At 36.1% G+C, this 24999-nt stretch overlaps 2 protein-coding genes across 3 annotated transcripts in view; one reads left to right on the top strand and one right to left on the bottom strand.

The window, feature by feature from the left end:
• Window positions 1–24999, top strand: part of COG5 (component of oligomeric golgi complex 5) — a 287797-nt gene that overhangs the window by 56008 nt on the left and 206790 nt on the right. The gene's annotated exons all lie outside the window — the stretch shown is intronic.
• Window positions 21801–24865, bottom strand: GPR22 (G protein-coupled receptor 22). Of its 2 annotated transcripts, none has more exons than XM_088834299.1 (2): window positions 24813–24865; window positions 21801–23115 (listed from the first exon to the last, which is right to left on the bottom strand). In XM_088834299.1, the coding sequence occupies exon 2, from the start codon at window positions 23100–23102 to the stop codon at window positions 21801–21803; it is 1302 nt and encodes a 433-aa protein (XP_088690425.1). In that variant the 5' UTR covers window positions 23103–23115; window positions 24813–24865. The 2 variants fall into 2 exon arrangements, with proteins under 2 accessions (XP_088690425.1, XP_055276750.1); XM_055420775.2 differs by lacking the exon at window positions 24813–24865 and adding an exon at window positions 24723–24798 and having other exon boundaries at window positions 21801–23126.

The following is a 24999-nucleotide window of genomic DNA, read 5'->3' as shown; positions in this document are numbered from 1 at the left end:
TCCTTGCTTTAAGTCAGTGCAGTTCAACAAGTATGGTGTTGTATGGTGAAAGTTAAAGTTGCTCATTCGTGTCCGACTCTTTGTGACCCCATGGACTGTAGCCCTCCAGGCTCCTCTATCCATGGGATTTTCTAGGGAAGAATATTGGTGTGGGTTGCCATTTCCTTCTCCTGGGGATCCTCTTAACTCAGGGATCTAACCCAGGTCTCCTGCATTGCAGGCAAATTTTTTACCATCTGAGCCACCAGGGAAACCCATTGTATGGTAGGCACAATAATGCGTCTTCTCAAAGTTAGTTTTATCTTATTCACTAGAACCTATGAATATGGTACCTTGTATGGCAGAAGGAACTTCGCAAATGTAGTTTCTTGTGGACCTTGAGATGAGATTATTCTGATTATCCAGATGGGACCATTCTAAATACGTGAGTTTTTGAATGTGAAAGTGGAAAGCAGAAGAGTGAGACAGAGAAATGGAATGGTAGAAGAGGAGGCTGGAGAGATCTGAAGCGTGAAAGTACTTAACCTACCATAGATGACTTTGAAGTTAAAGGAAGGGAGGCGTGGACATGCAGATGTCCTCTAGTAACTGGGAACTGTCCCCAAATGACAGCAAGGAAATAGGAACCTCAGTGCTACAACCTGAGGAAGTAAATTCTGCCCACATAATGAATGAACAAGGAGAGGGTATCTCTCTTAGAAATTCCAGAAAGGAATGTATCTTTGGTAACACCTTGATTTTTCTCTCATTGAGACTCATTTTGAACTTCTAACCTTCAGAACTGGAAGATAATAAATTTTTAGTTTTCAGCTTTCTAAGTTTGTGGTAACTTGTTCTGGTAGCAAATAAAAAGCAAATGCATCTGTACCGTATCAGCTACCTGGATGAAGAATTATTTGTGTGTTGTAGGAAAGAGAGTGGCTGTTCTGTGAAGTTCTGAACTAGGAAGACCTTAGAGTCAAAACAAAATAAAATACACATACAAGCACAGAAGTGCCAAGCTATATAACTTTTTATTGGCAGGAAACAGGTACTTTCTTTGTACACAGATATGAAATATTAAGTGATGTTTTTAAAGTTAACAGCTGTAATGGAAGAGGGGTTGTAAAATATCGTGCATACTCTTCTGATATCACGGCTAATGACACATCTTTTTCCCTGTTGCTCTTAAGAAACAAATAATGGCCTCAGGTCACATTAAAGATTTTATAGGTAAATAATTTGGACGTAAAAGAAAACTACTATTTATTCTAATCAAACTTATGTATGGCTTCGCTGATGGCTCAGTGGTAAAGAATCTGCCTGCAATGCAGGAGATGTGAGTTCGATCCCTGGGTGGTGAAGATACCCTGGAGGAGAAAATGGCAACCCACTCCAGTATTCTTGCAGGGAAAATCACGTGGACGGAGGAGCCTGGTGGGCTACAGTCCATGGGTTGCAAAGAGTTGGACACAACTTAGCACATACATACAACAGATACAAGCTTACATAATCAATTCTATACTGATAAATGTTTTAAAACCCTACTATGTGCGTGCCTCTAAGACTGTTTTAGAGTTATTGCACTGATTAATAAATCCATTCTTGGTCTTTGGGATACTTGTAGGATGTCATTCCAGATCTGATTATAGGCACATGATGGAGCCTGGTTATGTGATTTACTTCTAACAGAAATAAGAATAACGTTTAGTCAGTATCTCAATACAATGAACAAGGCATTTTGCATAGAATGAATTTCCTAGTAAAGTTAGTTCAAAATCTTGTTTGCTTTTAAACTGTGTTATGAGGAATTGTGCTTGGCCTTCTCCATAAATGCTGAGCTGTGGTTATTGCTGGACAGAGGGTGGAGGAGGGAGAGAAGGTATTTTTTGTTTTAATAAAGTTTGGTGGTGCTTAAGAATAACCATCTATTTGATGTAGAGACTTTCTACCTAAAACAAAGGAATGAAAGTGATATTCCAGAGTGGGTTAAAATGTAGCAATGAAAATAAAAACTGAAAAGGAGTAGCCGGGAAGACTTCTATTGAGGATAAATGACTTAAGAACAAATCTTGTTGAATGGGCACTTGGAGGCTAGTTCTTTTAATGTAATAACTGGAACAACATAGTATTCACAAACTTTTCTTTCATCATAGTAATATTCTCTTTATTGACACTTTAGAGACTTCAAAACATCCTGAAATTGTACCATAAAATAACATAATTGTTTCTGCTATGTATATAGTTCATGATTAAGAGACAAGAGAACATAGGCTTTGAAACCATCTAGAGCTTGATTTAAATCCCATTTCCATCCCTCTTGCTAACTATGTTAGTTTTGACAAGGTAAATTCTCTCTCACATTTCAAAGGACCGTTGGGTAGATTTACTGAGACAAATTTAGAGATTTGTCTTCAGCCTTACCTAGCATATAATAGGTCCCCCCAGTATTGCTTAACTTTTGTCCTTCTTTCTTTAGAAATAGAATTAAAGGATGAATTTGTTAATATATATTTTGAAGTCACATTGGTTATTCATCATTATCTGTGGTTGTGTGTTTCACTTTTACATGTTCAAAGACGCCATCTTTTTCATTCATTTTTTAAAATCACATAATATACATTTCTTATGCATTTTTTCTGGTAACAAAATAGTGAAACGTTACTATAAAAATTTTCAAGTTAAAGATGGGCTCTGTGTCTCTATGTTTGTGTGCTCAGTTGTGTCTGACTCTTTTTGACCCCATGGACTATAGTCCACCAGGCTCCTCTATCCTTGGAATTTTCCAGGCAAGAATGCTGGAATGGGTTGTCATTTCCTATTCTGGGGGATCTTCTCAACTAGGAATCAAACCTGCATCTTTTGGGTCTCCTGCATTGGCAGGCAGATTCTTTACCACTAGCATCACTGATGTGGTGAATAAACACATCTAAACACATCAAGTCTCATACTGAGGTGAGAAAAAGTATTTTTTTGAGTAACTAGACTAATCAATACATAGTTGGTTTTTTTTTTTTTTACAACTGTAATACATCACATAATTGAAAACACATTAAAAATAAAATTTCAGAAAAATGATAAAAGCTGTCATTGACTGCTTGTGGCAAGTACTGTGCTAACCATTTTATATATTTTATCTCACTGAGGTAGATGCTATCATTTTGCAACTGGGCAAACAGCCTCGATGAGAATTAAGTAGCATTCCTAGGATCACACAGCTAGTAAGAAGAGGATTTCAGCGTGCACTTATTTATTTCTTCTACTTGTTCTCTGGCGGAGGTGCTAATGAGAACCACAGTGCTATAAGACAAAAGAATTTTGTCAAGTTGGGACTTTTGTAAATTTTGGGTACAGGCTTAGTTCAGTTGCTCAATTCTGTCTGACTCTTTGTGATCCCTTGGACTCCAGCTCGCCAGGCCTCCCTGTTTATCACCAACTCCCGGGGCTTGCTCAGACTCATGTCCATCAAGTCGGTGATGCCATCCAACCCTCTCATCCTCTGTCTTCCCCTTCTCCTCCTGCCCTCAATCTTTCCAGCATCAGTGTCTTTTCCATTGAGTCAGTTCTTCGCATCAGGTGGCCAAAGTATTGGAGCTTCAGCTTCAGTGTCAGTTCTTCCAATGAATATTTAGGACCGATTTCCTTTAGGATTGGCTGGTTTGATTTCCTAGCAGTCCAAGGAACCCTGAGTCTTCTCCATCACCACAGTTGAAAAGCATCAATTCTTCGGTGCTCAGCTTTCTTTATAGTCCAACTCTCACATCCATACATGAGTACAGAAGAACCATAGGGGAGCAGCTATAACAATATTATTTGTAGTAGAAGTTGAAGGACTCTTACAGCTTAACAACTATTTAAACAATTGTAATGGAATGGTTCCTCTTCTCCATTGATGCTGCCTACATTTTTCTTTTGAGATATGAGATTGGTCTGGGATTTAAATGTGTTCATTCTGAGTATTCTAAGAAAACAAAAATACATCTTAGGGGTTTGTCTTTTGCTTCTGGTTATTCTAGAGAACATTTAAGATCATAAAAGAGGCATCATTTAAAGAGATCTCAGTTTTATTTTTAATATTTTATTAAAGCATAAAAAAGATGCACAAAGTATACACTTTAATGAATTTTTTTAGATTTGATAGCCTGACTTAATTAAAAGTACAGGGTAATATCAGAAAACTTACAAAAGGAACATACCAAAGGCTGGAGAAGTTGCAGTTAATGTGCAATATTTATGGATTTTCCCAGAATTTTTAAAATGAAACATGTTATGTTTCATCTATTTAACATTTTAAATTTGGGAAAATATGTTATTTTAAATGTAGGAGTATTTTATAAAGTATGCTCATAAATTAAGGTAACATAAAGCTGAAAAGAAACAGGATCTGAATATTTAAAAAGCAGTCTCAATCTCCATAGTACCTTTGTGAAGATAATGACTATTTTTAATACATCCTCGCCGAAGAATTGATGGTTTTGAGCTGTGGTGCTGGAGAAGACTCTTGAGAGTCTCTTGGACTGCAAGGAAATCCAACCAGTCCATCCTAAAGGAGATCAGTCCTGGGTGTTCATTGGAAGGACTGACGTCGAAGCTGAAACTCCAATACTTTGGCCACCTGATGTGAAGAGCTGGCTCATTAGAAAAGACCGTGATGCTGGGAAAGATTGAGGGCGGGAGGAGAAGGGGACGACAGAGGATGAGATGGTTGGATGGCATCACCGACTCAATGGACATGGGTTTGGGTAGACTCCGGGAATTGGTGATGGACAGGGAGGCCTGGTGTGCTGCGGTTCATGGGGTCGCAAAGAGTCAGACACGACTGAGCGACTGAACTGACTGAATGACTAATTAATTTGACTTTCACAGTCTGAATTTTACTTGTATAAATTTCATTTAATAATATTTTAAAAATAATTTTATTATTTTTATTCATTTATTTCTGAATATGCTGGGTCTTCATTGCTGCACAGGCTTTCCTCTGGCTGTGGAGAGCAGGGGCTACTCTCCATTTGCAGTGCACAGGCTTCTCATTGTGGTGGCTTCTCTTGTTGCAAAGCACCGGTTCTAGATATGTGGGCTCAGTTGTTTCGGTTCCCTGTGTGTGTGTAGCGCACAGCCTCAGTAGTTGTGGGGCACAGGCTTAGTTGCTTCATGACATAGTAATATGATTTTATACTTATGTTTGATGACTATTAAGTTCCTAAATTTGACTGAGAAAGGAATTTTGATGAGGCCTGCCATAGGCTATAAATTTTTATTTTTTTCAGAATAATCAGCTCAATTCTAGTGTTCTTTAAAAAATTAAGTACTACTGTCATACTACTATCAATGGTTTAATAGAATAATTTTTGAATTTTTAAAATTATGTTATTTGTGAAAACAAGAAAGTTCAGGTATATATTAATTTCTGAAACACTAGAAAGTATAGGTAGATATCACCTAGGAATTCATTTTGGGAAATCTCCCAATATTTCCTTGTACATTGCAACATACATTAAGTATATTATTTTATATTACATTACTTCCATGTTAATAAAGATAAATATATCATTTTAATGCTGAGTAATATTCAGATGAAAACTTTCTAAAAATTTCTGTAAATAGTCTATTATTGTTAACTGCTTTGGTCATTTTAATATTGTTTACTGGTATAACTATCCTTTGATGACCATGCCTGGAGATATATTTTTGCACAATTATTTTATTGTTTGGATAAATTTAAGAAGTTGAGTTCCTGGTCGGAGGTTATGTTTAAGGTTTTTGCTTAATGTTTCAAAATGAAATTTCTTTCTTGAACTAATGTGAGAGAATATACCTACAACTTTGTAATCATTGATAGACATTAGCATTTAAAAATTATTTGCCAGTCACATATGTAAAAAACACTATATTAACTTATTTTTTAACTTATTCTAATTTGCATTTTGTTTTTGCTGTGTTTGTCATTTGCTTTTCATTGATGAATTAGTTGTTATTGGCCAGTTTTCCTGTTGCTGCATTGTAGACATGTACTCTTTACAAAATAGAGGTAAAGTTGCTCTGCTTTGTAGACCATAAGTATGCTTCCCAGTTTGTCCTGCTCTTTCCTCTTTTTAAGTATAATTTTTAGAGCTTTACAGTTAAACCTGTCACCCTCAGCCGGTCTTATTCCTCAGTCAGTGATTTCAAGGCTGTTTCCTGTTTGCTGCTTATCCAGGGACATGTGCTCCATTGTTCTTCGTTTGCACTCTTTAAAAAAAGTTACTTATCATTTTAGGCTGCACTGAGTCCTTGTTCCTTTGCATGGGCTTTTTCTAGTTGTGAGCAGTGGGGGCTGCTGCTTGTTGCCATGTGTGGGCTTCTCATTGCGGTGGTTTCTCGTTGTAGAGCGTGGGCTCTAGCACGCAGGCTTCAGTAGTTGCAGCCTGTGGGCTCTCGGGTATGCAGGCTTCAGCTGTTGTGGCACACAGGCTCAGCAGTTGCGCTTGTGGGCCCTAGAGTGCTTGGGCTTCAGTAGTTGTGGCACACAGGTTTGGTAGTTGCGGCTCACTGGCTCTGCAGTGTGAGCTAGGAGTTGTGGTGCACCAGTTTAGTTGCCCTGAGGCATGTGGGATCTTCCTAGACCAGGGATTGAACCCATGTCCCTTGTATTGGCAGGTGGATTCTTAGCCACTGTACCACCAGGGAAGTCCTGTTCACACCCTCTTTGTAGTTATATTTTGCCTTGTGATATCGATGCTGACGTTTTAGTCTTATTGCCACTACTTTGGTAAGTGCCTGCAACCCAAACCTTTTATGAAATATGTCGGCAAGTGAGGGCTAAGTGCTATTATAATGAGCCTTATAAAAGTGCTTTTATGATTAAAAAAAATGCGTACAAGATAGGTGACTTATTTATCATGGCAACTAGGATTTTAATACTCTTGCTGCTTGCCGATTTTGACTGGGCATTTTATGACCTGGCTACTAGATCCTGTAACATATGTTACTCATTAAGATTTTATAATTGTTTATGTAGTTTGAGAAGTTGGTTGTGTTGTGGAACCAGTAAGTCTATTTGTAGTTAATATAAATGATAGTGATAGAAGAAAAGAAGTAAAAGCTTCTCATCTTCTTTCCTGGATTTAGCAACAGTAGTGAAATATTTGTAAGGCCTCCTCAGACAGCCATTTTGCTTTTTTGCATTTCTTTTTCATGGGAATGGTCTTGGTCCCATTACAGTGTCCCATTACACTGTCTTCTGTACAGTGTCACAAACCTCTGTCCAGAGTTCATTAGGCACTCTGTCTATCAGATCTAGTCCCTTAAATCTATTTCTCACTTCCACTGTATAATCATAAGGGATTTGATTTAGGTCATATCTGAGTGGTCTAGTGGTTTTCCCTACTTTCTTCAATTTAAGTCTGAATTTGGCAATAAGGAGTTCATGATCTGAGCCACAGTCAGCTTCCTGTCTTGCTTTTCCTAACTGTATAGAGCTTCTCCATCTTTGGCTGCAAAGAATATAATCCATCTGATTTCGGTGTTGACCATCTGGTGATGTCCATGTGTAGAGTCTTCTCTTGTGTTGTTGGAAGAGGGTGTTTGCTATGACCAGTGCATTCTCTTGGCAAAACTCTATTAGCCTTTGCCCTGCTTCATTCCGTGCTCCAAGGCCAAATTTGCCTGTTACTCCAGATGTTTCTTGACTTCCTACTTTTGCATTCTAGTCCCCTATAATGAAAAGGACATCTTTTTTGGGTGTTAGTTCTAAAAGGTCTTGTAGGTCTTCATAGAACCGTTCAACTTCAGCTTCTTCAGCATTACTAGTTGGGGCATAGGCTTGGATTACAGTAATATTGAATGGTTTGCCTTGGAAACGAACAGAGCTCATTCTGTCGTTTTTGAGATTGCATCCAAGTACTGCATTTTGGACTCTTTTGTTGACCATGATGGCTATGCCATTTCTTCTAAGGGATTCCTGCCCACAGTAGTAGATATAATGGTCATTGGAGTTAAATTCACCCATTCCAGTCAGTCCATTTTAGTTCACTGATTCCTAGAATGTCTACGTTCACTCTTGTCATCTCCTGTTTGACCACTTCCAATTTGCCTTGATTCATGGACCTAACATTCCAGGTTCCTATACCATACTGCTCTTTACAGCACCAGACCTTGCTTCTATCACCAGTCACATCCACAACTGGGTATTGGTTTTGCTTTGGCTCCATCCCTTCATTCCTACTAGAGTTATTTCTCCACTGATCTCCAGTAGCATACTGGGCACCTACTGACCTGGGGAATTCCTCATTCAGTATCCTATCATTTTGCCTTTTGATACTGTTCATGGGGTTCTCAAGGCAAGTATACTGAAGTGGTTTGCCATTCCCTTCTCCAGTGGACCACATTCTGTCAGACCTCTCCACCATGACCCGCCTGTCTTGGGTGTCCCCAAACGGCATGGTTTGGTTTCATTGAGTTAGACAAGGCTGTGGTCTGTGTGATTATGATTTCAGTGTGTCTGCCCTCTGATGCCCTCTTGTAATACCTACTGTCTTATTTGGGTTTCTCTTACCTTGGACGTGGTGTATCTCTTCACGGCTGCTCTAGCAAAGCTAGCCTTCCTCAGCGATCAATGCAAAGAAATAGAGGAAAACAACAGAATAGGAAAGACAAGATCTCGTCAAGAAAATTAAAGATACCAAGGGAACATTGGAAGGACTGATGCTAAAGCTGAAACTCCAATACATTGGCCATCTCATGCGAAGAGTTGACTCATTGGAAAAGACTTTGGTGCTGGGAGTGATTGGGGGCGGGAGGAGACGGGGACGACAGAGAATGAGATGGCTGAATGGCGTCACCGCTTCGATGGACATGAGTTTGAGTGAACTCCGGGAATTGGTGATGGACAGGGAGGCCTGGCGTGCTGTGATTCATGGGGTCACAAAGAGTTGGACATGACTGAGCGACTGAACGGAACGGAAGGGAACATTTCATGTAAAGATGGCCTCGATAAAGGACAGAAATGGTGTGGACGGAAGCAGAAGATATTAAGAAGAGGTGGCAAGAATACACAGAACTGTGCAAAAAAGATCTTCACGACCAAGATAATCACGATGGTGTGATCACTCACCTAGAGCCAGACATCTTGGAATGTGAAGTCAAATGGGCCTTAGAAAACATCACTACGAGCAAAGCTAGTGAAGGTGATGGAATTCCAGTAGAGCTATTTCAAATCCTGAAGGATGATGCTGTGAAAGTGCTGCACTCATTATACCAGCAAATTTGGAAAACTCAGCAGTGGCCACAGGACTGGAAAAGGTCAGTCTTCATCCCAAACCCAAAGAAAGGGAATGCCAAAGAATGCTCAAACTACCGCACAATTGCACTCACCTCACACGCTAGTAAAGTCGTGCTCAAAATTCTCCAAGCCAGGCTTCAGCAATACGTGAACTTCCAGATGTTCAAGCTGGTTTTAGAAAAGACAGAGGAACCAGAGATCAACTTGCCAACATCCGCTGGATCATGGAAAAAGCAAGAGAGTTCCAGAAAAACATCTATTTCTGCTTCATTGACTATGCCAAAGCCTTTGACTGTGTGGATCACAATCAACTGTGGAACATTCTGAAAGAGATGGGAATACCAGACCACCTGCTGCCTCCTGAGAAACCTATATGCAGGTCAGGAAACAACAGTTAGAAGTGGACATGGAACAACAGACTGGTTCCAAATAGGAAAAGGAGTACGTCAAGGCTGTATATTGTCACCCTGCTTATTTAACTTATATGCAGAGTACATCATGAGGAACGCTGGGCTGGAAGAAGCACAGGCTGGAATCAAGATTGCCGGGAGAAATATCAGTAACCTCAGATATGCAGATGACACCACCCTTATGGCAGAAAGTGAAGAGGAACTAAAAAGCTTCTTGATGAAAGTGAAAGAGGAGAATGAAAAAGTTGGCTTGAAGCTCAACATTCAGAAAATTAAGATCATGGCATCTGGTCCCGTCACTTCATGGGAAATAGATGGGGAAACAGTGTCAGACTTTATTTTTTTTTGGCTCCAAAATCACTGCAGATGCTGATTGCAGCCATGAAATTAAAAGATGCTTACTCCTTGGAAGGAAAGTCATGACCAACCTTGATAGCATATTAAAAATCAGAGACATTACTTTGCCAACCAAGGTCCGTCTAGTCAAGGCTATGGTTTTTCCCGTGGTCATGTATGGATGTGAGAGCTGGACTGTGAAGAAAGCTGATCGCCGAAGAAATGATGCTTTTGAACTGTGGTGCTGGAGAAGACTTGAGAGTCCCTTGGACTGCAAGGAGATCCAACCAGTCCATCCTAAAGGAGATCAGTCCTGGGTGTTCACTGGAAGGACTGATGCTAAACCTGAAACTCCAATACTTTGGCCACGTCATGCGACGAGTTGACTCACTGGAAAAGGCTCTGATGCTGGGACGGATTGGTGGCAGGAGGCGAAGGGGACGACGGAGAATGGGATGGCTAGATGGCATCACCGACTCGGTGGACATGAGTTTGAGTGAACTCTGGGAGTTGGTGATGGACAGGGAGGCCTGGCGTGCTGTGATTCATGGGGTCGCGGAGAGTCGGACACGACTGAGCGACTGAACTGAACTGAACTGAGTGAAATATTTGATGGTGTCCTTTATCGTGTGTTCAAAGTGCCGTTTTATTTTTGTTTTTTAGTTCATTGTAATTATTTATTTTGATCATTTGCCTATGATCGATAGGCAAGATGTTTTAATGAGGGTTAGAAATTCTGGGTAAAATAGATTTATCTTAAACTTAGTTGATGAAAATTCAGTTTATTAACTTTTCATTTTGAAATTTTCTAGCAGCCATCTCTGCTAAGTGTCATTCTCTTGATGTTAGTCTTTACCTCAGCTCAGGTGGCTCTTTTGGTTTGTCGTTTTGCAGTTAACCATTTTTGTGCCACCGAGTTTTTCTAGAACTTTGATGAGAGAGAATATTTATGAAAGATTTTTCTGAAGGTTAATCAGTTTTTCCATTTCTCTTAATCAGTGAATCTTTGGCCATAGGGAAGTGAGGATGAAAGAAATAAGTACATCATAATTACCGGGATGCCTTTTTGTTTTGCTTTTGTTTGAAAGAATATCTGTTTTCTTATTAGTTGGAAGTGCCATCTCCCTCTTCCAACTGGTCTGATTGGCTTCATTGTTGTTATTGTTCAGTAACCAAGTCATGTCTGACTCTTTGTGACTCCGTGGACTGCAGCATTACGGGCTTCCTTGTCTATCACCAACTCCCAGGGCTTGCTCAAACTCATGTCCATCGAGTCGGTGATGCCATACAACCTCTCATCCTCTGTCATCCCCTTCTCCTGCCTTCAGTCTTTCCAAGCATCAGGGTCTTTTCCAGTGAGTCAGTTCTTCGCATCAGGTGGTCAAAGTATTGGAGCTTCAGCTTCAGCATCAATGAACACCCAGGATTGATCTCCATTAGAATGGACTGGTTGGATCTCCTTGCAGTCCAAGGGACTCTCAAGAGTCTTCTCCAACATTGCAGTTCAAAAACATCAATTCTTCAGCTCTTAGTTTTCTTTAAGGTCCAACTCTCACATCCATTCATGACTACTGGAAAAACCATAGCTGACTAGATGGACCTTTGTTGGCAAAGTAATGTCTCTGCTTTTTAATATACTATCAAGGTTGGTCATAACTTTCCTTCCAAGGAGTAAGTGTCTTTTAATTTCATGGCTGCAGTCAGCATCTGCAGTGATTTTGGAGCCCAAAAAAATAGTCTGACACTGTTTCCACTGTTTTTCCATCTATTTCCCATGAAGTGATGGGACCAGATGCCATGATCTTTGTTTTCTGAATGTTGAGCTTCAAGCCAACCTTTTCACTCTCCTCAAGAGGCTTTTGAGTTCCTCTTCACTTTGTGCCATAAGGGTGGTTTCATCTGCATATCTGAGGTTATTGATATTTCTCCTGGCAGTCTTGAGTCCAGCTTGTGCTTCATCCAACCTGGCATTTTGCATGATGTACTCTGCATATAAGTTAAATAAGCAGGGTGACAATATGCAGCCTTGACGTATGCTTTCTCAATACGTCCATTGTTCCATATCTGGTTCTAACTGTTGCTTCTTGACCTGCATACATATTTCTCAGGAGGCAGGTCAGGTGTCTGGTATTCCCATCTCTTGAGGAATTTTCCACAGTTTATTGTGATCCATATAATCAAAGGCTTTGGTGTAGTCAATAAAGCAGCAGAAGATATTTTTCTGGAACTGTCTTGCTTTTTCTGTGGTCTAATGTATATTGGCAATTTGATATCTGTTTCCTCTGCCTTTTCTAAATCCAACTTGAACATCTGGGAGTTTTGTTCATGTGCTGTTGAAACCTATCTTGGTGAATTTTGAGTGTTACTTTGCCAGTGTGTGAAATGAGTGCGATTGTATGGTAGTTTGAACTGTCTTTGGGATTGGAATGAAAACTGACCTTTTCTGGTCCTGTGGCTACTGTTGAGTTTTTCAAGTTTGCTGGCATATTGAGTGCAGCACTTTCACAGCATCATCTTTTAGGATTTGTAATAGCTCAACTGGAATTCCATCACCTTCACTAGCTTTGTTCGTAGTGATACTGCCTAAGGTGCACTTGACTTCACACTTCAGGATGTCTGGCTCTAGGTGAGTGATCACACCATCGTGGTTATCTGGGTTATTAAGATCTTTTTTGTATAGTACTTCTGTGTATTCTTGTCACCTCTTCTTAATATCTTCTGCTTTTGTTAGGTCTGTACCGTTTCTGTCCTTTATTTTGCCCATCTTAGCAGGAAACGTTCCCTTGGTATCTCTAATTTTCTTGAAGAGATCTCTAGTCTTTGCCATTCTGTTGTTTTCTTCTAGTTCTTTGCATTAATCATTTAGGGTTTCTTATCTCTCCTTGCTGTTCTTTGGAACTCTGCATACAGATAGGTGTATCTTTCCTTTTCTCTGTTGCCTTTAGCTTCTCTTCTTTTCTCAGCTGTTTGGAAGGTCTCCTCAGAGAACTATTCTTGCCTTTTTGCATTTCTTTTTCTTGGGGATGCTTTTGATCACTGCCTCCTATACAGTGTCAGGAACCTTCCTTCATAGTTCTTCAGGCACTCTATCAGATCTGATCCCTTGAATCTGTCACTTCCACTGTATAATTGTATGGGATTTGATTTAAGTAACTGACCCCTTTTCTCTCTTATCCGATCTAATGGAAAATAAAGGGAACAACTTTTACGCACCTCTTGTAAGAATGAAAGACTTAATGATTAGTGTTTTGCATTTTTATTTTATACCAGGATTAATTTTAAGTTTTTTCATTCTGTTTGCTCTGATTTTTATTTTCTCATTTAATTTAATTGTATCTAAAGTTGGATGTTTTAAAATTTGTCTTGTGTTTTCCTTAGGATGACATAGGATATAAATAATATTTACCAATTTTCCTTTCTTACTTCCTGAGAATAGTTTTAGTTTTGGGTTACTTGCTTTTGTGAGAATCTTTTTGAGTTTGTAGAGATTTGTTCCAGAGAAACACATGCATACATATGCCTATTAAATTTTGCACACAATTTCAAGGGACTTAAGAGACTTCAGGAAATCCTGCACCAAAGTCATTGTTTATCTGAAATGTATTTTTTGGGACATGGTTTTCTGTATGGTCACTATATTCAGTCATCTGAACTTTCTTTGTATATTTAAATTGTATTCATTAGCAGCCCATTTTCAGTAATACTAGCTTGCTCTGGAGTTCTGTGATTCACTGAAAATGCTAAAAAGCAAAAGAATTATAGCAGTAGATAATATCAGTGTTATTGGAAAGAATTCTTAGTGTAAGGTTAATAAGAAATGTTCCCAGAGTAGAGTTTTTGTTCTACTCTTGCTGCTGCTGCTAAGTCACTTCAGTCGTGTCCGACTCTGTGTGATCCCGTTGACTCCCCCTTCCCTGGGATTCTCCAGGCAAGAACACTGGAGTGGGTTGCCATTTCCTTCTCCAATGTGTGAAAGTGAAAAGTGAAAGTAAAGTCGCTCAGTCTTAGAAGTATTTAAATAACACTGAATACCAGTGTTACTTAAATTGTTATAGAACCAAATAGGAAATTAACATTGTCATAAGCTACCAAAGAGTAGCTGATGTTTCCTAAATTGTGTTGATGGCATAAACAAAAGAAATTTCAATAATAAAGGAAAAATATTTGACTGAAATCATCTATCTAATTTGTGTGACATCTGTTCAAAGATACAGAAAATGAATTTTTTAGTATTTTCCTTGTGAACTTATTTTAGAAGTAATAAATTTTGTATTGAAATGAGTAAAAACATGCAAGAATAGTGCTTACCTTCTGATCAGAATAAGGTAACATTATGACAGACAGTAACTGTGCAATTTGTAATTAACTCAGTATAATGGCTGAATGAAGTAACACTTTACAGTGTCTTCTTTGTGTTGGTATTATTTTATCTTCTGAGTGTATGATTTTTAAAGGAAAATCCTCTGGAGGATGACATGGCAACCCACTCCAGTATTTTTGCTTGAAAAATCCCACAGGCAGAGAAGTCTGGTGGGCTACAGTCCAGCGGGTCACAAAGAGTTGGACGTGACTAAGCACGTATGCACATGTTGCCTAGAAAATTTCTTTTTAGAAAATAAATTTTTTTTCCCTTGGTCATGCAGCACGGTTTGCAGGATTTTAGTTCCTGCCCCAGGGATTGAACCTGGACCAACAGTAGTGAGAGCACAAAGTCCTACTACTGATCCGCTAGCGAATTCCCAAATTTTAGTTCTTAAGGAAATAGATGTCCTGGTGAACTGTAGTAGTGTTGCGGGAAAAGGGACCCCTTCCAAGAAACTTTGCTCTTGTCTAACACTGAGAAATGAATTGTCCGAGGAGACACATGTGCCAACAAAGCAAGAGATTTTATTGGGAAAGGGCACCCAGGTGGAGAGCAGTAGGAGGATAAGGGAATCCAGGAGAACAGCTCTGCCACAATCTAGGGTTTCATGGTGATGGGATTAGTTTCTGGGTTGTCTTCAGCGAATCATTCTGACTCAAGAGTCCTTCCTGGTGGTACACGCCTTGTTCAGCCAAGATGGATGCAAGAGAGGATTCTGGGAGGTGGTCAGACATGTGGTGTCTCCGTTTGACCTTTCCTGAACTCTTCCGGTTGGTGGTGGCTTATTAGTTCCGTGTTCCTTACCAGGACCTCCTGTCGTAAAACAACTCATGCAAATGGTTACTATGGTGCCTGGCCAGGGTGCGCAGTTTCAGTCAGTGTGTTTCCCCTAACAGTATATAGGTCCAACTAAGAATTTTATAAGGTAAAATGAAGTGTGCTTAATTTTCTTTTCCTTAAGACGGCACTGTGGCCTGAATTGAGTTCAGAGTTGCTTCTGTATCTTTTCATTGAATAGTTATTTGAGTGTCTGTCGCTGTGATAGTTTATCTTCTAGTATATAAAGTAATGGTTCTTAATCTTTAACACACAAATCATCTAAGAGAACTTATTAAAACTTGTTAATTGGCTGCAGCCATAGGGCCCTGAAATTGGAGTATTCAGATAAACACCATGGAGATTCTGATAAAGGGGGCTATATTTTGAGAAACTCTCTCCTAAACAAGATGGACAGGGAAGCCTGACGTGCTGCAGTCCATGGGGTTGCAAAGAGACGTGCCGCAGTCCATGGGGTTGCAAAGAGTTGGACATGATGGAGCAACTGAACTGAAACTGAAACAAGATTAATAAGTTTAAAAGTTGTTCCTTTCAATTTCTCAAATATTTACTCATCCATTGGTATTTATCAGTCACTTTTTCTAGGGAAGCATTATGAAATGTTACATTAGTATTACAGACTATTATTGTATTATGTGGGTTAAAGACAGTTTATAAAGTTAGGTAGCTACAATTTGCTAGTATTTTGTTATTTCTAAGAAGTGATACTTTGAAGAACTTTAATAGCATAAGAAAGACTGAAGGTTTTTAAGAATTGGAAAGAAAATTCTTCAAGTGTAGACATATAGTTTGATTTTGTACATTTCAGCCTGCCCTGAGTGAGGTACTAACAATATTAGAGTGAAATACATATCTTTGTTTCTTCTCTAGCCAATCAGTATTCCATGAATAGTATGACATGTGGGATTGTGTATAATATTAATGGCTGCTGTGTATATGTGTCAGTTCCATATATTAATATATTTCTTATTCCTACAGTCTGTGTCTCATATGACCTGAACTCTGATTTATTAGTATTAACATAAAAAAATTTTATGTTAATGTTTTCATTTTGCATCACTTACTAGTATTGTATGCCCTAAACTGTCTCTGCAGAAAGTGATTCCTCATAACCTTATTATCTTCTCTTGTTCCTTTTTCTTTTCTCCCTGAAAAGTTGGTGACGTGTTTTGGGTAGTCTGCCTTGCTGAATGCCTCTCAGAAATATATGACATTAAATAATTGCTTACACAAACTCAGCTCTCTGTTTCTATCTTTCTTGATACTTCAGGGTTTGATACTGGTATGAAGTTAATATTGGTGGCCCTGACAGGAGTGACAGCACTTTTTACCACTTGTTGGTGTAAATACAAAGCTGTCATCCTTGAAAGCCATAGATACAGTGTATAGAGGTCTGTTAAAAAAAGAAAAGTGTGAATGGAAGGGTAGAGATACTTAGGGTTATTTTCACACGTTATTTTATCACGAGCCAGGGGAGAAATATTACTGTGTTAAATTTGCTCATCTTTTTCTTCTCGCAAAAATGAGTATTCTTTAGAAGGTGATAGCTTTCGCATAAATGATGAGCCCAGTGTTCCATTTGTTTCTACAAATCAGTACTATTTCGTTCCAGATGTTTGTGAATTGTTACAGTGTTCTTTCATTCTACTTATTATAATGTAATATAAGTTATCATATTACTGCTCTGTCTAGTTTGTTGACTGCATTTTAATTCTTTCACTGTTTTGAATGCTTTTTAGAAAAAGTTTTCAAATTAATTGTCTTTGTGTGAACTCAAATCTGTAAATATATGTTTTCTTTGTATTTCTCTAAGAGTTAAGCATCTCTGAGTGTTTTTGGATCTTTTTCCTAGTTTTTCTGATTTTAATTGTCTCCTTGTATTTCTTGTTTATAATAGGATCTGAGCTTCTCTCTTCCCTAACGTTTATTATTCGTAATCTCATGTTTAGCTTTCTTTAAGTTCACTTCGGTCCCATAGGTAACTGTCATTCAGAAGGGATATATATATGGGTATCTATCTCTGAAATGTAAAGATGTAACTGTCAAAAGTTTTCTCTGGTTTTTATATTTCTTATCTTACAGAGTGGAAGTGAAGAAAAGAAATAGATTATTTTATGTGTTTTTCCCTTGCTTTTAACTTTCATTTAGAAAACTAAGCTGCTTCACAATTTAAGTTAACCTTTCTTACTTTTTGAAATGTAATTTGAAGCTATTTAATTATATTATGAAAAAGCTTAAGTACTTGATATTTTATCAATATTGTTTTTCAGAAACTTTGCTTATATGATTTTTTTTAATTTTTAAAAATTATTTTTATGTAGCCATTGACAAAGAATGAAGGTAATATGTGTATAATGAGTTGGATGGATAATTTATAATAAATTATTAGGAAAGACACAAAGGATCATATTTATATATTTTTACTTTGTATATGTCAAATTTTGCCAGTGTTTAAAATTTTTTATAATTGAAAAAATTACCAAAGAAGAAAATAATGTTTAATAGAAAAACTCAATGAACCAATATGTGAAATATATAAAGTAGATGATACAAAACATCGAACTGGAGTTTTCATTTTGAATATTCGTAATAACTAGAACATTCTTGAATAATGTTATTTATTTTACTTAATTGAATTTTCTGCTTTGCCAGAAATTCTTGTTTTTGTTCTTGTTACCTATGTATTAATGCTTTATTCAAAGCAGAGTTTAAAAAGTTCTTAGATCATTGAGGAAATCTCATTTCTTGTGGTCCTTTTATGGCCATCATTTTTAATTCTTCAGTCTCTTTCTAGTCAGTTGGATACTTCATTGATTCTGCCTTTATGTTGCCTGTCACATGTGTAGGCTCCTTTGCAGAGCTGCCAGCACTTTTTGCCAGGCCTTTCATTACCTATCAGGGTGATGGCAGGAGCTTCCTATCCTCTGTGTTTTACCCAACAAACAGTTTGGTTTTTCACTTTCCCATTGCTGTGTCTTCATCAGCTCTTCTACATATTGCTTTTTTTTTGTTGTTTGTTTTTTGTAGCTCACTTCCTACTGCGTTATTCCCCTGCTCAGATTTCTCTGCTGGCATTGAAGACCTCCATCTTTTGGTTCTAATTTAACTTACCAGATAAGTTCTCACTGCTGTATTACTTTTCTTCTACAGAGAACTGTATTTTCTGTTTCCAGAATATGCTTTAGTAGCTTTCCTCGACAATCCTTTTATTTATACTGTTCTTAAATCCAACATAATTCTTTCCTTATTAAGAATTTGACTCTTTTAAAATACCCCATTCTGATTTTTTTTATAGGTATTTTCATATTTTTTACTACCTTGATTCTATTTTTTAAGCTCTGAGGGTAATACAAGTTTCTGCCATATAAGTATCTTCCATAATGCCTTCTACTTTGTAAGGATTCAAATGTTAATTGAACTACAAAGCTTACTTGAATGTATGGTCATAAAATATAATAAAGCCAAAGTTATTGGCTTTGGAAAGTAGTCTTGAAGTTACTGTGTTGAAGAAAGCCCTACGAATAAAGCACTTGCTTTCTTATACTTTTAGGTTTTTCATTTAAAGTCTAATTTCAGTGAAATCTCGGGAGTTTGATTTTTTAATGTCCAGAGAGCTGAATTTTGCTATAATTTTATTTGGGGGATTAAAAAAACAGACCACATACCTAAAAATTGACTTATCATGAGTGAGAAGTACAGAATTATTATGAATGGCATTTTTAATTAAAGTATAATTGTAAATAATTTTTTTTAAATATGTTTGAACATCTGTTGGGTACAAGTTGGTAGAATAACAATGACCTTAAATTAGGAAACAAAAAACAGTAGTCCCATATCTTGTTGAGCATTATTCTTTAGTTAGTTTTAAAATAATAGTTGTTTCTATAGTTTTTAAGAACTAACACAGTTAGCTGTATAGAAATTGATATCTGTGAATGTGATTTGTGGCAAGAGGGTTAAAAAATAAAGATTTTAAGAAGATCCCATATTGAATTTATTGTTACCTTTATTGCTTTTGCATTTAAAACTTCATTCTAACATGAAAAATTTGCATTAATGCTTTTAAAAGTAAAATTATTTGCAGTAAAGTAAAAAACTTACATGTTATGTTAAGAGCCATTGTAAGAAGAATAAAAATAATTCACCTTTTCATTGAATAAGCATTTAAAAAAAGGTTGTCTAAGCTTTTCATCCTTTCCTTTTAAGCTGAGGTCAGCTATTGCAAGCATATTTGTGAGTTGTTTTTAAAAACTGAAGTTTTAACATAAATGTTATTTTAGTTTACAATTTACATATTATTTAACACTAACAAGCTATCAGAGGTTATCTGGTAAATGTGAATATTCTTGATTATAGATCATTGGGTACACTTCTATATATCTGAAAGATCACTACAGGTGGGCAGAAATGCTTGTTAGTTGTTCTTATGTCAAGTGTAGAAACAGTAATAGTTTAGAGGGAAACATTATTATATTTGCTGTTTATTTCTTATTTTGTTAGTTTTCTTATTACAGAGAACAAGAAGGCAATAAGACAGTTTAGACAGATTTATTAGAAAAATGGTTTTTAACTGAGTTTTTTGGCATGTTTATAGACTTGAAGATGAAAAATATTTAAAACAAAGGGTTTTTCTTAGTATGAAAACTTTTAAAATAATCTGATTTTCACTTAAAAACTTGATATTAAAATATTTATGCCCAGAAATCCAAGTATAAAATTAGTTTAAAAATTTTAAGGAGTATGTTAGAAGATACTCTGTGCTAGATATACTTATCTAACAAAAATTTTCTTGATGTCTTTATGAAATCCTGATATCTCTTTAGAGTTTCAAAATATTAGTCCCACTTGTTTATGCTTCATATTGTCAAATTGAGACATTTCTTCAATTCTATTAAAGAGTACAAAGTAAGGCAGAAGGAAACTGTTGCTTTGCTAAGATTTGACATTATGTCAAAATTATTATCAGAAATATATCACTATTAAATTTCTCATGTAATCTCAGTGAATTCAAGCTATTGCATGGTGCTCATTTCCCAGGGTATAAGATAGTTCAGTAAACTAGATTGGGTGAATTTCATTTATTTACACAAAAGTGGTGTATTACTGTTTTTTTTCTTAACAGTCCAACATTTAATTTTTAATTATAGAAGACCACATGATGAAAACAGTTTCTTTCAATGAAAGATTGTTATTGAATTGACAAAATTTTTTTATTTAAAAATGAGTTGCTACTTGATTTAGTGAATACAGTATGAAAAAACAGAATTAAGAATTGTCCAGTTAACCAATTACAAGGTAGCAAGTATTTGCCTGCTTTAAATAACTTATTGCTAGTTTTCATATACAGTGATAATTAGCACTTACTGATAGATTATTAGATTATAACGATTGGAAAATCCTTGTTTGATGTAAGATTCTCAAACCTGGTATCTATAGTTGGGATTAGTAATTTCATAGTTTTCTAATATGAATTGAGGATTGGAGGCAAATGCTTTAAGTTTATGTGTTGTAAAGTAAAAAACATTCGCAAGATTTATTGCCACTTTAATGATTTTCAGAGTTGAACTAGGGTATTTTGAAACACTTGGGAGCTCTGATAGTGTAGGAACATTGTATAAATGGTATTACTCTAAAGTTGCTATGTATCTAAAATTATAAGCAGGTGATTTTTCTATAATGACATAAAGCCTTTCCCCACCCCGTTCCTAGAATTCAGATTTTAGTAGTTAATTTCTGTTATACAAAAAGTCCAACTTGAATATAAAGTTAGGATGTCAGTTTATTTTAATGTACTGGTTTTTGCCTGTATCCTGTATTAAACCAGAGCATTTTGTTTAACTCAACCAAAGTGAGGAAGGAAGAAAGAAGCTTTGGTTTTCTTCCTTCTTTTTATTGTCAGTTCTTTTGTATATTATAGGCATAGTGCCCTTGATCTTAAAAAATCAAACTTTTCTTCATAATAAACTTGAATTTCAAAAGTTTCCCTGTCTTGATGTACATATAGAGAGTTGTTTTTTGCTTCTTGGATTTTAAAATCCTGATAAATCCTGCAATTTCCTACATTCCAAAAAGGATAAAGTTTCATATATAGGTCATTATTTTTGATGCATCAAACATTATAACAAGTAGACTATGTTAGAAAACAGAATATAGCAGTATAGAAAATCCTGGGTTGTTTTGATTGTTTGGAACCCACAATTTTGGTTTCTACATTAAAATGCTATTCCAGTTATTAACATATAAATATATCTATAGTTTGTGGCTTAGAAACAATACACTTTATAAAAAAATGCAAGGATACCTGTGTCAGTTATATTTTAAAGTTATACAGTGTTTTAAGGCTATGTATTTATTCTTTAGAAAATATGACTTACATGAATATCTTCTGATGGACATAATATTGACAAAATATACACATGATATTAACAAACTGCCATGCAACAAATACATTAAGTAATGAAGAAATTGAATATATATGACCTAATCTAATCTTGACATTTACATTGAAAGTTTACAACATAACCTATACTTAAATTGTTTTTCTTATATTTGGCAGTAATTCATTTTTTACAATTTAAAAATTTTGAATGTGGGTTTGGTGAAACTTAGACTTTCCCTAGTCTGTGACAACCTGAGGTACTAAACATTTTTCTCTTATTTCACTATCTTCAAAGGTGATTTTTTTGTTTCTTTTAGGATCTATCCAAGAGTTGTGTATTACAGCGTTATTAGGCATGGGATCAGCTTCTACTATGGAAACAACTCGCTTTTTCATTTTACTTTTTAAGACTTTTTGAAATTTTTGTCTAGTAAATGCATATAATAGAGGGTGAAATATAGTTGTTCCATAACCCATGACTAGAAAACACAACCTTAATTTTACTAAAAGGTCACTTGGGCCTAAACATAAAATGGTGGTGTTTAAAACAGAAATTGGTGTCCAGCAGAGAAGAAATGTAGAAATAATCAATAAAGACATTTTGAAGACTCTTTTTTGCCTTTCTCGTCGTTCACGGTGTCGTTTCATAGCTCGCCGGAGAGCAATTATGACAGACACTGAAGTTCTAACACCAAAGACTACATTTCTCCCACCACTGCCTTGTGACATGTCTGTAGTCTCATGTTGTGTGGTTAGAGAAATTGTCTTTTTCTTTCTTGCTTTCTTCTTCTGCCCTGCTGAGAATCTTGTGCCTATTCGAATATTGAGAGCCTGAAGTATTTTGCTGTATGTGATTAACATCACTATGACAGTGAAAAAGAATATTGGAATCTGTACTAGCAGGTGATAATACATTCCCAGTTCAGTGTAGTATTCATTTGTGCTGACACACAAAAGTGTCTTGTTTTCCCATGTATTTCCACTTTGAAGGCTGAAAAAATTTACCTCAATAAAGGGAATCAGGAAAGAGAAAAAAGAAAAAATCCAAATGGATATCATTAGCATTGCAGCTCTGCCCATTGTCAGAATTCGGTTTGCAGGCTTTACAGAGATGTCGTATCTGTCCAGAGTGATAGCAAAAACGTTGATTGCTGTTGAGACACTTGCAAAAGATACACAGGCCTCATGGAAACAGCAGATGAGAGCAGTGTTACTCTCCAGTGAAAGCAGAAGGATAACTATAGTTAGAGGAATACATCCCACACAAATGATTACATCAAGTACATGAAGATTCATTGTAATAATGTTACTGACAGAGTTGATTAAGTTGGATTTCATGCAGTAAAGTACTAATACGGTGAGGTTGCTGCCAAGTCCCAACACAATTTCTAACATAAGAAATCCGGTGAGAGACACTTGAAAGCTTAATGGATATGATAGTGGTTGGTACATATTGGTGTTGATGTCATCAATGTCATCTCGCACTGTAATGTTAGATTCAGACTGCATGTTGATTTCCAGAATGGGAGAAAAACACATTCTTTTGGAGCAGCTGTTTTTTCCCTAGAAAGTGAAATAGAATAAACTATTTGATATTCAGCAATTTAAATGACGTACAAAACCTGTGTTCATTGTGAAAAAAAATTTTATTTTGTATTTAGTTTAATTTTTAAATTTATAAACTGTTAATGGAAAATGTAGAAATACCAAGGTTACATTGTTTTGATGTAAAAGGAAATTGGCCCATTTGAAGAAATAACTATTGGGGATTGCTTCTATATGGTTTGAAATTATTTAATAAACTAAAAAGGTTTTCCTTATTAGGGTTTTTCAAAGTTATTATTTAAGATACAGTGTATTTTTGTATAATAAAACTACTCAGTATGCAAAAGTAATTTTAGCCCAGTGTTTTAAGATTTCATTTTAAATGTTGTGAGTAGGTGGAAAATAAACACTGTTTTAACATGTTGTGGCACAATTAGTGTAGTGTAATTATCCCCATGAGATTTTAAATGAACAGGACAAATGTTCATTTAAAGTGATAAATGGCATAGAGCCCTAGTTTGTTTTAAATCACTTTGTCCTTGTCCCTGATTGACATGCATATTCAGAAGTCTACGGTGTGCTTGGGGATATCTGGAGTTTTTTCCCACCGAAGTAGGAAAATGATAAATATTTCATATTTTACAGTGAAAGTGCTCACTGAACTTTACAACGAGCAAAAATTGGAAGAAAAAAGACAGTATTTTGAAATAAAATACCACAAACCTTGGTAAAAGAGCACTAATCACGCTTATGAATGAATGATTTATTTTGTGACCACACCCTTTCATATCATGTAGAAGGAGAAAATGGAAATTTAATGTCACTTAAGAAATAGGCATTTTTGCGATAGTTTAAAAGCATATATTAATTGATTTTATTAAGCAGAATGTTTTTAAACAAAAAATGAAATTTTAGGGAAAAAGGAGTATCTGAAGCCCATTTTCTGAGGAATCTATTAAATTTACACATTCCCTATGAAACCTTTTGTATAAATCACCCAGTATATATCATTTTGAGGAAAATAAAAAAAAAAGCAACTCTTGCTAATTCATGCATATTTATGTTTTAATATCGAAGTTTAGAGTAATGTATAAAAATAATGTCTGATTTGCTGGGCTAAAATGTCAGTAATTCATGTATTAAAATATAAATGATACAACCAACTATATTTCACATTTCAAGTACAGCATTTTGCCTGCAAAATCATAACAAATTATAAAAGCTAACAATTTTCAGAACTTATGTTAGCCTTTCACTTGTAACCTTTGACAAGTTTTAGAATACAGTTTTATTTATGCATATTATTTTAGAGGTAGTGTTTCAGAAACACACATGCTGATAACATTATTAATTTCTTTTGAGCTTGATATAAAGTATTACTAAAGGCATATATTTGAGTAAGTGAAAGTCTTAGCATTGAAATCCTATAAAAATGAGAAATTTTAAAGTGTGCCAGATTTTCTGAACTGACAGGTTAAAACATCAGATCTTTGTCACAGCAGTTAGAAGTGTCAATTTTAGACAGTAACTGAGGGAAATGCATTGAACTGTAGATCAAGATTCTTTTCTCTTGTAAATGTTAAACAGTGATGTGGGCTGCATGCATCTTCTGACCTACCTGTTTGTTGTTGCCTTATGGGCCTTTTGGCTCACTATAGCAGTTTTCCACAATATGATAACATGATGTCATTGACAAATTTGGACATGATTTTTTTTTACCTGACAACAGTGAAGTAGCTGTGTTTTATTTCATGTCTTGTAGGAATTCTTTCATTTTTCTCTTCAGTACTTCAACTGCATGAATTGTAAGATTTAGTTAGCTGATGGATTTCTAAAGACCAGTACAAAATACTTGTGTTTGTTTTACCTTAAAAAGTCACAACCGAGAGAA

This window comes from Moschus berezovskii, chromosome 3 (genome assembly GCF_049115385.1).
Source record: "Moschus berezovskii isolate FMDL1 chromosome 3, NW_MosBer_1.0, whole genome shotgun sequence".
Taxonomy (NCBI): Eukaryota; Metazoa; Chordata; class Mammalia; order Artiodactyla; family Moschidae; genus Moschus; species Moschus berezovskii.
This window is presented reverse-complemented; position numbering and strand designations above follow the sequence as displayed.

What these genes read in the sequence shown, in the direction of transcription:
- GPR22 (XM_088834299.1), bottom strand. Translation starts at nt 23,102, where the DNA reads ATGTGTTTTTCTCCCATTCTGGAAATCAACATGCAGTCTGAATCTAAC.